Source organism: Hyaena hyaena, unplaced genomic scaffold (assembly GCF_003009895.1).
Source record: "Hyaena hyaena isolate Hyena2069 unplaced genomic scaffold, ASM300989v1 scaffold_183, whole genome shotgun sequence".
Lineage (NCBI taxonomy): Eukaryota > Metazoa > Chordata > Mammalia > Carnivora > Hyaenidae > Hyaena > Hyaena hyaena.
Genome location: NW_024080815.1, coordinates 2,117,885 through 2,134,756, shown reverse-complemented (window position 1 = coordinate 2,134,756; position 16,872 = coordinate 2,117,885). Strand labels below are relative to the sequence as shown.

At 53.7% G+C, this 16,872-nt stretch overlaps 1 protein-coding gene across 1 annotated transcript in view; it reads right to left on the bottom strand.

Annotated features, from left to right (window-relative positions):
• Positions 1–5,069: 5,069 nt before the first annotated feature.
• Positions 5,070–16,872, bottom strand: part of GALNT18 (polypeptide N-acetylgalactosaminyltransferase 18) — a 355,085-nt gene continuing 343,282 nt past the window's right edge. The window contains exon 11 of the mRNA XM_039240915.1: positions 5,070–5,490. Within this exon, the coding sequence (XP_039096846.1) occupies positions 5,344–5,490 (147 nt within the window). The 3' untranslated portion in view covers positions 5,070–5,343. The remainder of the gene's footprint in view (positions 5,491–16,872) is intronic.

Here is a 16,872-nt window from a genome sequence, read left to right as displayed (position 1 = left end):
AATCCCTGTGGAGGGAGACAGCATGGTCATGGACCAGTGCGGGTCATAGCTGGGGCTGTGGCTGGGACAGTTTTCCTCCAGAGGGGTGTGGACACAGAGGACAATGATAAACTTCTTGGGTCTGCATGTACAAGCTCCCGGACACCTACTGAGTAGGTGTCACCTACTCTCTGTCACTCCCACATTGTCTGAGGGACACCCACCATTCCCTTCCCCATGGAGACCAGGACAACTGGGGTGCCCCGAACAGGCAAGACTTGCCAGGCAAGGTGAGTATGAGTGCGGGCAGTCCCCCGGCGCCTGGAGTCTGCGCTCCACCGCCCCTCTTCTGCTCCCTTGTTATGGGCTGAGTTGTGTTTCCCCCCAAAATCCATGTGTTGAAGTCCTGGAAGTCCCCTCAGAATGTGACCTTATTTGGAGATGGGGTCTTTACAGAAGTAATAAAATTAAAATGAGGACATTAGGATGGGCCCTAATCCAATGTGACCAGTGTTCCTATATGAGGAAGAACATCAGAAACAGAGTCACACACAGAGGGAAGACCGTGCAAAGGCACAGGGAGCAGATGGCTAATTATAACCAAGGAGAGAGGCCTGGACACAACCTTCCCTCACAGCCCTCCGAGGAGTCAATGCTGCTGACAGCTTGATCTCGGACTTCTGGACTCCAGGCGGAAAGACAACACATTCCTGTGTTTGAGCCACCCAGTGTGTGGCACCCAGTGTGTGACACCATTACAGAAGCTCTGGAAAACTGATACTCTAGGAAAGCTTCCTGACAAAAAAGGGAAGAAGACATGGGTCATGACATCCCTAGAGGCTGGGTCAGGGCTATAGGTGTTCAGGGCAGGTGACAGCCGGGAAGCTAGGCCCTCTCACACCCGCAGCCCACCTCTGACCTGGATGCTTCCAATACTCAGCTCCTGGACTCACTGAAGGAGCAAAGTCTGAGGCTGGCACCTGACCTACTCATTCACCATCTTTGGTGAGACCCAGAAGCCAGTTTTAGGCCAGGGGAAAACTGATGACATAGCATTTCAGAAAGCTCGTATGACTGCTCCAGTGTGGAGGGCCGCTGAGGTGGGGGGCAGGGTCCATGTGAGTCAGGAGGCAAGATGTGAGCAGTGGGGGCAAGCAGTGGGGGTGTGAGGGATGAGAGCTCATGGCAGTCACCGGAGCAGCCCTGAGAGAGGAGCAACGGTTGGCTCTCTGCACATCACATTGGCATTGTCTGAGGGACATGCACCCGGATGCCTATGGCCCATCAGCAGCGGGAGATTGGGCCTGGAGCTCAGAGGGGCGCTCAGGATATAGATGTGGATTTGGGTGTGTGGTGTCTGGGTGGCACTGTGTCACGGGTGTGAGACTATGGTGTGGGAGTGGCCATGAGCAGCTCCTCCCAGAGTAGACCCAGAGACTGCCCCATGTGACTGGGGCACAGCAGAGAGGGAGTTGGGGGGCGGGGAGATAGGAAGGAATGCCAGTAAAGTGAACATTAACGTGGGCTACTGGGGCTCAGTCCCATGGGGGTCCCCTTGAGACACTGGGGCGGGGGGTCAGGCCTCACATGTGTGATCCCGAAGGGTAAGGAGGCCCATCCCTCATGGACTGGGACTTGTTCTTGAGGCCCAAGCCCTCGGTCCTTTGTTCTGTCCACACACAGGCCTGAGCATGTGCCCGTGGCCAAAGAAGGGCCTCAGACAGACGCAGGAGCTGCAGGTCTGTGGCCGCTGACAAGTGACCTTCGGGGCCAGCCGGGGTATGCCAGGTCACTGACGGCCTCTGCCACTGTCTCTGCAGACAGTCGTGTCCACTTCCGGTGGGGAGTGAGGAGCCCATCTTCTCCCTTCACTGCTCAGAGCGGATGGGAGCCTGGGCACCGGCAGGCGAGGGCTGGGGCTGAGCTGTGGAGGCTGTGGGTCAGTGCACAGCAGGGCTCGCTGTCCAGGATGTCTTGGACATCTGCTAAAAGAGCCCCTGATGGTGTCAGGGAAGACAGTGGAAACAGGAAACAAAGTTGACTGATGCGAAACCATTGAGAATAATGATCTCACTCCAAGGTGTTCAGAGGTCCCCCAAAGAGCTGCTAATTAGCTTGCACCGACATCAGGGAAAAGCGGCAGCTAAGGCCGGGGTGGCGGGAGGCTGGATGTGGCCGCGTGGCCTTGGTCCTTCCTTTAGACTCTCTCCTCCTGCCTCTGCCCCACACTCACCAGCCCCTCTGCTTCGGAGACGTGTGGCCTTGAATGTCTCACCTGTATCCCTCCAAGACCGAAGTGAGCCTGGACTGGCCATGTGGCCCCCACCCTTCGGGGGCCAGGGCCCTCGGGGAGTATCTCAGAGCCAGTTCTCCCACCGGGGCCTGGGCATCTGGGCTCAGAGAGCAGCTGCCCCCCCTGCCCCCATTTTCACCGTCCCCAGATTAAGTCAAAGGGGAGAGCTCTGTTCTGGGGTTTGCTTCTCAGACTGTAGATGTGGGAGTGGCTGAGGGCAGGGTGCCTTTAACAGGAAGACAGGGATGTGCGGGGTTTGTAAAAGCGTGGGTTTGGGTAGCGGTGAGTGTGAGGACAGCGCCTCTAGGCAGGTGAGACAGTGTAGATGCTGGTGCAGGCTAGGTGGGTCACGGAAGCCCACCGGCCTGGCAAAGTGTGGGCGTCCGCTGGTATCAAGGCGTGGATATCTGTGACAGCAGCTGAGCATCAGCACGTCCGCGGATGAAGTAATAGTAATCACGACTTTACAGCACTTACCATGTACCCGTCACCACTGTTAGTGTTTTACATAAATTCACTCTTTTAATTTTCACAACAACCCCATAGAAGACACTCCTATTTTTTAAGGAGAGGAGACGGAGACAGGGAGAAGTTAAGTAGCTGTCCGAGACCATCCAGCTAGTACCTGGGGCTGACTCAAAGAGTCCTCACTCTTGGTCCCTTTGACCTACAGCAGGGGTGGGGCACAGGCTGCGGGGGTGCAGGTGTGGGTGGATGCGGGGTGTTCGTGATCGTGGCATCCAGTAGAGGCCGCCGGGTGTAGGGGAGCATGTGGTGGGTATAGTTGGGGCGGGATGCCTGGGCGAGAGCAGAAGGGCACGTGGCGGGTGATCCAGGCTGGTGCCGAGCAGGGCTCTCAGACTTCAGCAGGGAATCAGAATTACCCGGAACACTTGCTAAAACCCTGTTTCTGATTCAGGAGTTCCAGGCGGGGCTTGAGAACCACACTTCTAGTAAGTCCTCAGGCGACGCCGATGCTGCTGGTCTGGAGACCAGACTTGGGGGGCCACTGGCAGTGCCAGGGGTGACGACGAAGCACAGGAACTGGTGCTGAGAGGTGAAGCGCCAGGTGGGTAGATGAGACCAGAGCGGAGGTGACTTGGGAAGCACGGCTGGGTTGCAGGGCCTGGAGGTGTTTGTTAGAATGAGGAAGAGGAGCAAGTACGGGGGAAGCGATGCCAGAGCCCCAGTTTCCAGAGTATGGCAAAGGCGGTGCTTACAAATTCTCTCTTGAGGGTCTTGCTTCCCTTGTCCACCTCCCGGGTAGGAGCCATTGGGCGTGAGCTGCCGGGTTAACGTCTGGGTACCCTCTCTGGTCTGTGGTGGGAAATAAGTGTAAGACGGAGCGGGGCTATGGTGGTGGCCTGGGAAGCCCTCGTCGCCTCTTCAGGGTGAAGCCTGTGCATGCGGGCGACTCACTGTGCCCCTGGGGCCCCTGAGGCATACCAGGGGGTATCTCTATGATCACCAGTGTTTCAGCTATAGATTACTGATCCCCACCAGCAGATGCTGGGGCTGGAGGCCCCTGGGAAGAAGGTTCCAGAAAACTTGGGGGGGGGATGAGTGGGGCTGAAATCAGTCCAGGAAGGGTTTCCTCTCCTGCCTCAGTCCTACGCCCGACACTCACTACTGCTCTGTTAGGAGCGACAGGGTTGGAGGTGGGGCTGGGGGTGTCCTTCAAACTAAAAACAGGGGCCTGCAACCTGAGGAAGGCCTATTTGGATCGGGACAAGCAGCATTCAGCTGGAAGCTATTGGAGGGACAGAGGATGAGTAATAGGCTCCAAGAAGGACGGTTCTACTCTGAGGGCCGCTGGTCTCCTGAGGCTGGGCCCAGAGGGGTGACGTGGAGTCATAGCTGAATGAGCCATGTGTTATGGGTTCCATGTGTCCCTACCCTTTAGTACCTCAGACAGAAGTCCTCACCCCTCAGTACCTCAGAAAGTGACCTTATTTGGAAAAACAGTCTTTACAGAGGTCACCAACTCAAAATGAGGTCACAATGGTGGGCCCTAACCCAGCATACTGGTGTCCTTATCAAAACGAGAACTGTGGACGCTGAGGCAGACACACAGAGAGGGAAGATGACCTGAGGACGCAGGAAGCCTACGGCCACCTACAAACTGAGGAATGAGGCTACCAGAAGCTTAGAAGAGACCGGAAACAGATCCTCTCTCACAGCACTCGGAAGGACCCAGCTCTGCCCATGCTTTGACTTTGGACTCCCAGCTTCCAGAACCGGGAGAGAATGAATTTCTGTTGTTTAAGCCAGTCAGTTGGTGGCTCTTTGTTACGACAGCCTCAGGAAACAAATACATCGTGACTTGTGGAAGGAGCCGCCTGGTCTTAGCAACTGGAAGGAGGCATTTGCTGGAGGCAGGGGTCTCTGCTGAGGGCCTGGCAGTGGGCCACTTCGGGAGGTGAGGGAGCGGACATCGAGGGCCGTGTGGCCTGCAGCCTTAAACCCGGCAGCGGACGCTCCAGGTGCGAGCGAGCACCCTTGCTTTCTTCAGAAGCGCTGTCTCCACAGGACACATCTGCTGTGGGAGAGGCCGAAGGCGCTTTCTGGCTGGAGGTGACTGTGAGGGCACAGTGCCCACTTGCCACCCTGGGTGGTCTGCACAAGCGCCCTCTGCTGGCAGAGGCTTCAGGCCTCCTTCCTCAAGGATGAGGGGCAGGAAGAGCCAACAGGGGCCCATCTCTGGCTACAAGCACTCCAAGTTCAGAAGAACCAGCCAGGCAGCTCTGCTGGGCACCAAATGACTGCAAAAGCCCTCTTCTTAATCAATAGTGTTTTATTGTCAGTTATAAATATTTTCCATTTGTCCCCTATGTACAGTTGCAAAATAGTTTATGATATTATACCATCACCCACCACTCGGCACCTTTCTATAAACTCCATGAAAAGTGAATAGGAAATAAAAAGCTCTTTTGGGGGGGTCCCGCTCACCTGGTTCCCCCCGACTCCAAAATTCCCCCCAACCCAGACAGCAGGCAGGTTGCAGCAGGTGCTACACAGTAGCAAAGGGACGGGAGAGGAGGGGGGCGGGGGGGCGGCGGCTCCCGGCAGGGTCAGGACGCCAGGCTCCTCAGGACGTTGGTGATGCTCCAGTGCTGGCCTGAGCACCTCTGCAGCACCAGCTGGAAGCCGAACTCCGAGTCGCTGTTCTCCTGCAGCTCCAGACAGCGCTTGGACTTGCGGTTCTGGATGGGGCCTCCCTGGGAGCCGGGGCAGAGAGGCGAGTCAGGGAATATGGACGTAATGGGGGAATGTGGGGGGACCTCTGGCCTAGAGTTATCAGTGGGTCCACATGCCTGGGGTCCAGAGAGGCTACGAGAGGGGTGGGGGCCCGCATTCCCATGCAGGCCCTGCTCTGATACGTCTGTCTCCTCCCTAAGGCTGAACAGGTGCCTTGGTTTTCTTCACAGGGCCCTAGTTCTTTGTTAGGATGGAGACGCCCCACCCCAACTTCCATCCACGTGCTGAGGGGTGGCACGCCGGTTTGCTTCCATGGCTCCCACCCTGGGGGCCAGGCCCTGTCCCCCATAGGCATGGGCTGGGTCCTGCCCTGAAAAGACTCATTCTTTGGGACTCCCCTCCCCATGAGTGGCCTGAATATGAACACCACTAGAGGTCCAGGACCTCTTGCTTTTAGGGCCCAGGTACCCAAGTGGACTTCGAGCATCATCAGTGTGGGTCTCCACCAAACTCAGGCTCCTGGATATGTCTGTCTCTTAGCTCTGGGCATGCATGGTTTCCCCCCATGCTGCTGATGTTCTAGAATGTTCAGTAGCCATGCATACTCAGTTTATGCCCCAAGGCCTCTTGCAGGAAAAGACGTTCTGCTCCCTTGAGCAGCCCCATAGCAGCAAAGAGGAGCCCGGTAAGTTTTTATTTTAGTGGGGTCCTTGCAGAGCTTGGGCGCTCTGAGGCTGCTGACCATAAGTCTGAGCATTAGCCTGGACTATGTGAGCAGCTTAGAGTTATACCAATTCTGTAGGCAGGATTCCTCAGGGTAGGTGGTGGTCCTTGTAAGTGGACTCTTTGTAGCTTCATGGCACTTGAGTAGGTATTCAAACTTACCTTCTCCCCAGAATCTACTCCTCCTGCGTTTACCACCTCAGCAGTAGCCAGGCATTTGTGCGGGAGACCCGGGCATCTGCACGGACACCTCTGCCTTCTCCCCAGCATCTGATTAGGCACCAAGTCCTGCCAACTCCATGTCCCTCTTGCCTGGTGACTGTTCCCTTATCGCTATCACATCACACCTGCCTGGGTTCAGGCCACCATCTTTGGTCACCTGGACAACTGCATCAGCCTCCTCGCTGACCTCCAAAGGCAGGGAAGAGTGATCTCTCTGAAATGTACATTTGGCCTAGAGGAAAGAGCCCAAGTTCTCGAGTGCAGCCCCGAAGGCCTTTGTGGCCTCATCTCCTCCCTCAGCCCCCACACACCTTTTGTGCAGCCATATCTAACCGTCTGCAGTTGTCTAAACCTGTTTGTATTATATTGGGGTTCCTAGACATCAAGCAAGCCGTGTCCTGTGCTGGGGGTCCTTCTCCATGCTTCCGTAGCCGGCTGAGCACAGTCACGTTTCAAGGCTTTTCTCCTGCTCCATTTTTTCCAGAAGTCTCTCATCTCTAGCCTCGGCCCCTCTCACCTCTTCTCCTCCAGGCCACCCAGCTGGCTAGGTGCTCTTCAGCCATGCTTTCTCCAGCCCAGCATGATTGAATGGTCATGGAATTACCTGTTTACTTGTCTTCCCACCCTCTACACTGATAGCTCTATGTCTTATCAATTTCTGTGCTCTCGGCATCCAGCAAAAAGCTGGGCACATAACAGACGATCAGTAAATGCTGGCTGTCATGACCTGCAGAGGTGAGAAGGGGTGGGTCACAGGACCGGGCCACGGTGCTCAGATGTTTCACTCTGGAGTGGCCTTGAGCAGGCCTGGCAGCAGGAGGGGGTAGCACAGGGGAGGCCCTTGCCTCTTATGACTGCAGCCCACCCCCAGCTACATGCCAGGCCCATCCCGGTGAGCCGCACACCAGGAGAGAGGGAGACAGCAAACTTCTTCTGAAAGGGGTCATCCCCAGTCGGCTACCTCTGTCCCCATGGTGACGGCTGACATCTCAAAGAACACGAACACTCGGTTCTCACAGCAACCTAGGAACCTGGCAGTATTTACAACGGTTGGACACACACATCCCTGAGACCCAACACTCCCGCGCCCAGGTCTGAATCTAGCGGAAGTGGAGACAAGCACTTGACTGTTTTCTGCAACATGATTGGTAAAAGCTCCAGTCTGGAAACAACCCCAGTGCCCATCAACAGTAGAATGGATAAATAACTTGTGGTTATTCACATAACAGAATACTGTACAGCATCACAAATATACCAACGAGAGCGCCGCGCGTTATGAATAAACCTAACACACGTGTTAGCAGAAGAAGCCCGATAAAGAATACATACACATTTCCACTTATATCCACCTGCCAAGCAGGCCAAATAGGACGACAGTGTTAGAGCCAGGATGGGGGCTGTCTTTAAGGAGGGGGAAGAGGGAAAATGATTGATAGGAGGCAACAGAGGGGCTTCTGGGATGCTGGTGGTGTGCTATTTCCTGACCTGGCTGGCGGTAATATAGGGGTTTGCTTTGTTTTAAACCGCTGAGCTGAACATTTACCTCGTGCATACTTCTGTATGTATGTGTGCTTCTTCCATTAAACAATTAAGACCAAAAAACTGCAGCTGCCTCAGAAGCGACTTTGAACAGTGGGTGAAGGAGGCTGGGAGTGAGTGGCTGGATGGCAAAGGGGATCGGGTGTGTATGTGCGTCGGGGAGGAGGAAGGGAATTCCCAATTTCCAGTGTGTGGGAGAGCTCCCCGCACGTTTGTCCCTGAGTATTCAGGGGAAGAAAGCAGGACTCTCTTGCTGTGTCCTGAGGTCGGTACCCCTCTGAGGAGGTGACTCATTGCACCCAAGAGCGGGGAGACAACAGCGCAAAGGGGAAACCCAAACAGCGAGCTCATCTCTCAGCCAGAGACACGGGCCGGCTCAGGCCCTGAGGGGGCAGAGGAGCAAGCGTCAGTGAGACAAGGGCTCAGAAAGGGCCCTGGAGTCCGCACGTGGAATTGACGCTGAAGGCCGACCCTCTTGCTCTCATCAGCAACCTGGGCCACCTCTACCTCAGCCTGCGGCCTCCAGCTTGGCTGGGCCTCCTCCGGGGATTCACACAGCCCTCCTGAACCAGCACGTTCGTTCCCATGCTGCTCTGCCCAGGAGCATTCTCCTCCCATCCCAGCTCGAATCCTTGCCATGGGGGCCTCCAGCAACGGGGCCCCAGACCGTCCCCCTGAGGTTCCCACATGTGGGTCTGCTCCCACTTCTCCACCCTTTCCCTTCTAATGGGAAGATGGGGCTCGATGTCCCCGAGGTCCATGCTTTTCTTAAGCTTGCTCAGTTCCTTGTAGAATGATTTTGTATAATTTTTCCACTCTGCCTGCCCTCCTTGGGACAAACCCCAATTATTCTGTGTCACTCAGAACTGCCTGCCAAGCAGGGGGCTGCCACCCCATTTCCACTGGACAAGAGACTCCTTCATCACAGCCACTGAGTCAGCACTTTCGGGGGACACGCCACACCCCTGGGCTGACGATAGGGTGACAGCTTCGAGCGGCCCGCTTGGAAGCTGTGGGTCCCCATCCTGTCCCTCAAAAGCCGGACTTGTGGACCCAGACACATCCCTTGTGATGCGTGCTCTGAGTGAGGCCAGCCCCTCGCTCTGCCAGGCCCAGGTTTCTGTGGCTTCTGTTTCCGTGGCCTGAGCATACCTGCCGCCCGCACCCGGGTTGGGCCGTGTCACTTTGGCAGGTGTGTGCCCAGGCTCCCCTGACCCTCCGACACCCCTGCCAGCCGGGGGTGTGCCTGAACCCTCGTTGCTAAGAGTGGAGCTCAGGCAGGGTGTGCGTGAAACCAGCCCCGCTCACTAATTCCTGAGCTCTGCCTGCCGGCCTCTCTGGCGGTGAGAGGGGATGGGGCGGGGGCTGACCTACAAAGCTTCTCTCCTGGTTGTCAGCTGGTGTCCCTGGGCGAGCCGCCCCACTCTCACGTTCCGCTGTGTCTAGGACCAGATGGTAATTTCTGTCCTGATCGCTGGAGGACGACCAGAAGGAGGAATGGGAAACCCTTTCATCAGCCATAAAACCACCAACGGATGTGTACCAGGATGAGGACTCTGGGAAAAATGCACAATAGGCAGAAAGGGGACCAGAGCAAGTGCCCACTCACTCTGCTGAAGGCGGGCTTCTCAGCATCTCCTCAGGGGCTGGCCCAGGCCTTGAGTGCCAACGGCCAGCTGCCTTTTGTCAACCCTGGATCAATGAACTTGGAGAAACTTGTCCAAAACAGAAAAGGCGCAGTCTCTCCTTTCCTGCTACCACTCAGGCACGTTCTGAGCCTCTCACGGGGCACCTTGCCAAGCCCAAGGGAGGGAGGAGGTCTCTGAGAAGGAAAGCATTCCTTCAGAGACTCAAATGTGATATTTCCCAGGCCCCATCTTGGCCCTCGGGACCCTGGAGACAGGAAGTGTGGTGACCCTGGGGCAGAAGCAGCCAGTGTGGCCTCTGGGAAGGATGTGGAAGAAACAGAGCGAGGCCAAGAGCAGGGCTGTGAAGGAGACACAGCCTCGGTGAGAGCATCTGGGCTTGTCAGGGAGGGTGAAGTAGGCCATCAAGGAGAGCTTCCTCCATACAGCCTCCAACAGGAGACTCTTGTAGAGCAGAAGAGTAAAGCCCATGTGGAGGCCTCACTGAGCAGCCCTGGTCAATGTCTGGGGAGCACCCCTGGGCTGGAGGAGGAGGGGTCAGGCCACTTTGGTGCCGGAGCTATAGCACCGGCCACGGGTGCTGCCTCCCTCCCGTCCGTCTTCCTTCTCGGACCTCAGCCTCTGTCACTGAACAAACTCCAGGCTCTCACCCTGTCTCTGGACAGGTTCCAGCTGCCACAATTGCAAAGGAGCCTTCCTTTCCTCCATTCCATCCTTTCCTGGTGAGCTCAGCACCCTTGGGAGCAGCCTGGCGTTGTTTCTCTCCGTACCTCTCCTCACTGGCTCTGCGCGGAGACAGAGCTAACAGCAGTTAACACTTACTTCCCAGGTTCCTAGCAAATGCTCCACACGGCCAATCTCATGTATTTCTCATGATAGCCTTGAGGGGTGGAGATGGTAATCTTCCCCATTCTATAGAACTGGGGACTAGGGCTCAGGAAGATTGGGACATGGGCCCACGGTCATGTGGTCAGTAGCGGTAGTGCCAGGCTGGGGGCCTCGAGTCTCCGCCGTTCCCTGTTCCTCGCTCGATGCGTGGCTCGGCCCACCACCCCACCTCTCCGCCCCACGCCTGTCTCGAGGTAGCAGACTAGACTAAGAGCTGCCGGTGCCTCGATGTCTGGGGCAGAGGAGGGTCACCTTCAAGGGCTTCAGGGGCCCTGCAGAGCCAGTTTGGGCCAGGTCTTTTGAGGGTTCTCTGCAGACACATGACTCATCCATCTATTCACCCATCTGTCAGATATTTAGTGACTGTGTGCCAGGAGCAGTTCTAGGCCATGGAGATACACGAGTGAGGAAACAGGAACAGATTTTTGTCTACATGGGGACTATATTCCAGGGGCCCGAGCAAACAGTCAATTCTGTGGAGTGTTAGAGTGATGAGGCTGTGCGCAAAAACGGATGGACTGTGAGCCCTTAAAATTAATGTGTGGAAGCCCTAATCCCACTGTGTTGATAGTTGGAGGTGGGGCCTCTGGGAGGTAATTAGGTCATGAGGGGAGAGCCCTCATGAATTGGATTAGTGTCCTTTTAAGAAGGGACACAAGAGAGATGCTCTCTCCCTCTGCTGCATGAGGCCATGGTGAAAAAGGGAACACATGCCACCCGGGAAGAGAGCTCTCAGCAGACCCTACCTGCTGGCACCCTGATCTTGGACCTCCCAGGCTTCAGAACTGTCAGAAATAAATGTTCGTTGTTTAAGCCACTCAGTCGATGGTCTTTGGGTTTCAGCAGCCTGAACGGCCTCAGACAAAGCAGGTAAGAGAATGGAGCGAGCAGGCGGCAGTAAGAGGTGGCCAGGGTGACCCTCACCAGGAAGGGAAGAGCTGAGCGAAGACACAAAGAGGGAGAGAAGGTGGCCCGGGTGGGACCTGGGTGCGGTCCTGTGCCCCAGAGCAAGGCTCCTGCACCAGCAGAGGCCTAGCATGTTCAGCAAACAGCAACGAGGCCGGCGCAGAGGCCACGGGGCAGTGCGGGCGTGGGGTAGGAGTAGGAGGTAATGCCCAAGAGGTGAGGTACGGGCAGGTTCTGTGAGGGCTCAGTGAGGACTCACAGCCACTGAATGGACTTTGGCTTTTAATCTGGTGACAGGGGCTTTGCAAGGTCGGACTGACATGCTAACCGGGCCACTCTGGCTGTGTGAGGCATGGAGTATTGGAGGAAGGAAGGAAGGAAGCAAGGAGGCCTGTTTGCAGGCTCTTGTCCTCACAGCCTGGGCCCATCCAGCAGCCCCTGGGCCATGCCCTGGGCTCCGAGGGGCTGGGGCTTGATGCAGATCCCCGGCCAGCCCTGTCCTCCAAGGAGGGCACAGTCCCTTGGTTTACCAGTCCAGGCGTCTAAATTATTTGTGTAACACATACAACAACAGGATCTGGAAACACACAATACTTTTAATTAAAGAATTTAAATAAGGGCAATTAAACCTGGCAGGAGAGATGCAGAAGCACACAGAGAGCTTAATTGGAATGGAAACCGAATTAAATATGGAAACAGCATTAAAAAAATTCGAAAGCTGAATGTATAGAATTAAGGAGGCTAATAATAATTCCTAGAGGTGGGCTCCCAGCCCCCCACCTGGTTCCTGCTCCTTCTGGGCTTCTCTGGAATAGTCACTAGGAAGAGCACAAGAGGCGGGGTGGGTGGAAGCAATGGAAAAGGGGCTCTGCTCCCGGCCTCGCCACTGGCTCTCCCTGCCTGACCCTGGGTCGGCAGCTCATCCTGGGCCTCAGTCTTCTCATTTGCAGAAGGCCCGGAGAGCTGCGGGACGCTCAGATTTGTGTCTGGCCATCGGGCAGTGATGATATGTAGTGTGGGGCTCATGGAGCCATGGACCACTGTGTAGCTGACCCCAAATCATGCAGCATGCACTTCCCTTCTGCCTCAGTTTCCCCAACTATGTGTCTGTGGCAGCTAGAGGTTTCCTAACTAGCCCAGTTCCTCCTGGGGGTATAGGCCAGGTAAATAGATTAGACAGAGTCCCTGGAGGGCTTGCTTACCACAGATCACTTCTGGACCCGCAAGAGGGCCCGGAAATGTGCCTCGTTAGGTTCCCAGGTGCTGCCACCACCGGTGCTGGTGGCTGGGGACCACAAAGAAGCTGTCACCTTCTCTCAAGGAAGGGCTCGGCCTGGCTTGTTGCCTGCAATTGCGACCTGAGGAGATGTATCTGGAGCCTCTGGGCTGAGCTCAGGCTGGTCTCATGTTGACCACCAAAGCGTTCAGAGGAGGTTGTGTGGAGGGACTCCTGTATTCCAAAGTCTTTTTTGCCTATTTCAGAGCTCCCGTTCTACTTTCCTTTCTAATTAATTTTCCACGGCCAGATGGCCCAGTGTGTCTTTGGCTTTAAGCACAGTGGGCTTGGGAGTTTCCAGGTTAAGCAGTTAATGATTAGTAATCAAATACTTCAAAGCATGGATGGGATGTTAGCACTAGTTAAAGAAACTCTGAGATTAAGTCTTTTGGTAGAGAAAAGTGGTCTTTCTATATTACGAATATTCAACACTAGATTTGTTCAAGAAGTACTCTGGCATTTATCTTTCTTAAAGGAGACTCACCAGTGCCTGAGTGAGAGTTGGCCTGGGATTTGCTTTGAAGGTCCATTGGACTGAAGATGGGGTAATGGTGATGTCAAGTGCAAAAAAAAAAAAAAAAAAAAAAAAAGATGAAGGTGGGTTATGGAGACAGCAGGGTGGCTGGAAGGAGTGCGCTGAGGGGGCAGGAATCCAGCCAGTGCACACACATCAGTGTGTGACTGGTTGGCAAGGAGACTCTGGCTCCAAACTCCCATTGCAGTCATTCACTGATTTTCTAGAGGCAAGATGAAGAAAGACACCATGGTATGGTGGTTTAAAGCATGGATCCCAGGGGCAGAATTCCTAGATTTGGACTTGGACAAATTACTTAGTCTCTCTGTGCCTCAGTTTCCTCATCTGTATAATGAGGATAATTAAAGTACCTACTAGCATTGTCATGGGAATTAAGTAATATTTATAAAGCAGTTACAATACCAACCGGCACATAGTAAGTACCATATAAATGTTTGATAAATACATTTTAAAATCTTATTCGGGTCTGAGTAGTGGGAACTTGAGTAGTGGGAACCATCACACCTGCTCCTGGCTCCTGATCTCTGTGAGATAAGCAGGGGGTGGGGGGAGGGTGCTGACTGCCATAAACCAAACATCACAAACTTCCAGGGCCGATGCAAGGCTTTGCTCACCCATCAAAACTGGATGGTTCTACATTTGCCCCTTCATATGACATGGGAATGAAAAGGTGTTTTATTCCAGAGCCACAGTGAAATACCTGATTATAGTCTTTTCTTTCAGTACAAAAGGTTCCTGAATTCGGACTTCCTGACAGCGACTGGGGATCAGGATGGGAGAAAGTCAAGGACTCCTCCTCCTTGAGTGGGGGGGAATTCTTTGGCAGAATTAGCTGTGCTCCCTGGGAAATGCACTCTGCAAATAGATTCTTTTTTGAGTGGGTTACTCATCTTGCATCAAATTATCAAATTAGACCTCACAAATCAGAACCAATTATCCTGGACAGGCAGGCCTGGCTCCACACTCAGTTCTCTTCCGGGCAGTCTCCTTATACTCTCGAAAATTTCTTCTCTCCTGACATTAATAGATATCTCTTGTTACCCGTGATGCTCATGTGGAAAATGCATAAATTCTTTGCAGAGAGCGAGGCAAGCACAGGGGCTCAGGTGTGGGGACAGCCTACCAGTGGGAACGCTGATCTATGTTCTCTTGGACACCCAGAAGGACCTTGCTAGTGTTTCCACCAAAGAACTCAACAGCCAAGGGCAGTGATGGCAAACCCCACAGTCTGGGAGTGGCATGAGACACAGTCTGGATACCCTGACATTCTGTCAAACCTCCTGTTTTAAAAAATATTCGTACCAATTTGTACCCTGCTCCACAGTATGCATGTTTGTTTTAGTATAAAGCATTTCCACCCCCTTCCTTCAAGTCTGAAGTTATAGGAAGAAGTGCATATTTACCCTATAATTTAGAGTACCTCACATAACACATGTGTATGTATAGCAGTTAGGACGCACCACCACCTAAATGTGTTCTTTGTAGGAACTAGGGATTTCTCCAGCTAAGCAGGGCCCTTTACTATTATGCTGAAATGTCCTTTTGCAGTGTGCACACATGCGTGCAAGGCGAGTCATCAGTGGCAAACTTTTGTTCATCTTAAAAGTCTCCCACAGACCTAGCTCAAGACCTGGCACATAGGAAGCCTTTGGTTAATAATTGTAAATTTCTAAAACAAAAAGAACTGCTTCATTTGATTAATAGCACGTTGCGTGACTCCTCTGTCTCAGCTTTCCATGAGGTGCTGGAGATACGGGAAGTGTCTGTCCTCCCGTGTACCAGTTGATGGATGAGAGGAGCATCAAGTGACATAATGGAAAAACAATTGCCTACAGTAGGAAAAAGATGTACAAAGAGTTCAGCTCGTTTTTGAACTCCTGATACTTTTTAATGAGGCAGGCCCAGCGAACCTTCCAGGTAGGGACGCCCTCCTCAGGGCTCACTGCCTAATTTTAGCTTAGAATTACAGGATTTTGGGGTGGGCAAGCCCTTCAAGCCATCCAGCCCAAATCCACCGAGAGCCGTAGAGCCTTGGATGACCTGCTGCATGGTCCCCTGAGCTCACCTCTTCCCTGAACTGCCAACCTCATGTCTGGACAACTCAGACTATGAGAAAGGTGCTCTATAAATTGTCCTGGACTCGCCAGGCCTCCCTCGGAGCCAAGAGGACAAGGCTGCTTTCCTGCGCTTAGGGCAGCCCTTCAGCTTTGAGAAGGCGGAGCTACGGTGCTCCTGGTCTTTCTGGGTCAACAGCCTCCAATTCCTTCAACCATGCATTCAAACAGATAGGGAGAATTTAAGGAAGTCAGATCTTGGAAGACACACATCATATGGCAAGAGTCTCCGTAAGAACATCTTGAAGAGAGGGATCCAGCCTTTGTGTAACCATTCGCGGTAATGGTGGTGAGGCAAGAGCGGCATCTCATTACCGTGGAGAGGCGGTCCATCGCCTTGCTTGGCAGGTGTCCTCCCACCGAGTTCTCTGTAGTGACTGGATATCTGTGCACTCCCTCTCCTTCTATGGGTACCGGCCTCACTGACTAAATGCCTCTTTCACTAACATTTCATCACCAAATCCCAGAATTCCCCCAAATCTCAGTATGGAGGGTCCTCTCAGAAGACTGAAAGTCCTATAATTTATAGGTAACAGTTTAGGAGATGCTTTAAACCAGGAGGCATCACAAGCTGGAGAAGTCACAAACGGCAGCAACTACTTCCAGTGTTCACGGAATTTCATCATGTTGACGTGGGAGATGTTGGCTGTCTAGAGACAAGTGAATCGCTTGGGAGAGACAACTCTGCCTGTCCACCCACTGTTTTTCTAACCTAGAGCCTAGGGTGTCCCTGGGTTAAATAATATCCCTTCACAATTATCTCATTTCCTCCATCACTACTTCCGACAGACTGATGCAAATGTCTCTCAAAGTCTCCCCACCCCCAACAGCTGCCCGGCCTCACACCCTCATGGTGATCGAGCTGCCCCATCTCTCATGGGGATGATGGAAGAGTCCCCTAACTTGCTTCCATGTCTCTTATGTTCCAATCCACCCTGAACTCTGTTACCAGAGGTGTTCAGACACCTTTGTGGCAATCCACTGCTTAAAACTTGCCCCGGTTCTGCCGTCTGTTTTTAAGGTGAAGTCCAACTTGTTGGCATGGCTTTCGACAATCACCACTATCTGCATCCAAAACGAGCTCTTTATGTCTGAGCTCTCTCATGCCTCTTTGGAGATTCTGAATTCCACCCATACCAACACTGGGTTTCCATTACTCAGACATGCTCTGTTTTGTTCTTGACTTTGTCCAGGCTGAGCCTCTCCATGGGATGTCCTCCTTTTACACCTGGGAGCTGGCCTGCAACGTTCAAGATCCAGATCAAACAAGTCTTGAATTGAAGGTGGCGGGCTCAAGGATGGCCCAGAATGTCACACATCCCTCATTTCTGGTCTCCTCACTCATTTTGTTGTGTGTTTATAGGCTCCTGAGTTACTCCAGGGCAGAGGCTGGGTCTGTTTCATATTTGCATCCTTCCTGCCCAACCCCCACGCTCAATAAATGTTTGACGAATAACTGAAGGAAAGAATGTTCATCATCAGAAAACTGCTCATCAGAGCCCTGTACATCAGTGTTGCCAAGAGTTGTCTCATCACATGTGGTTTCTCAGTGT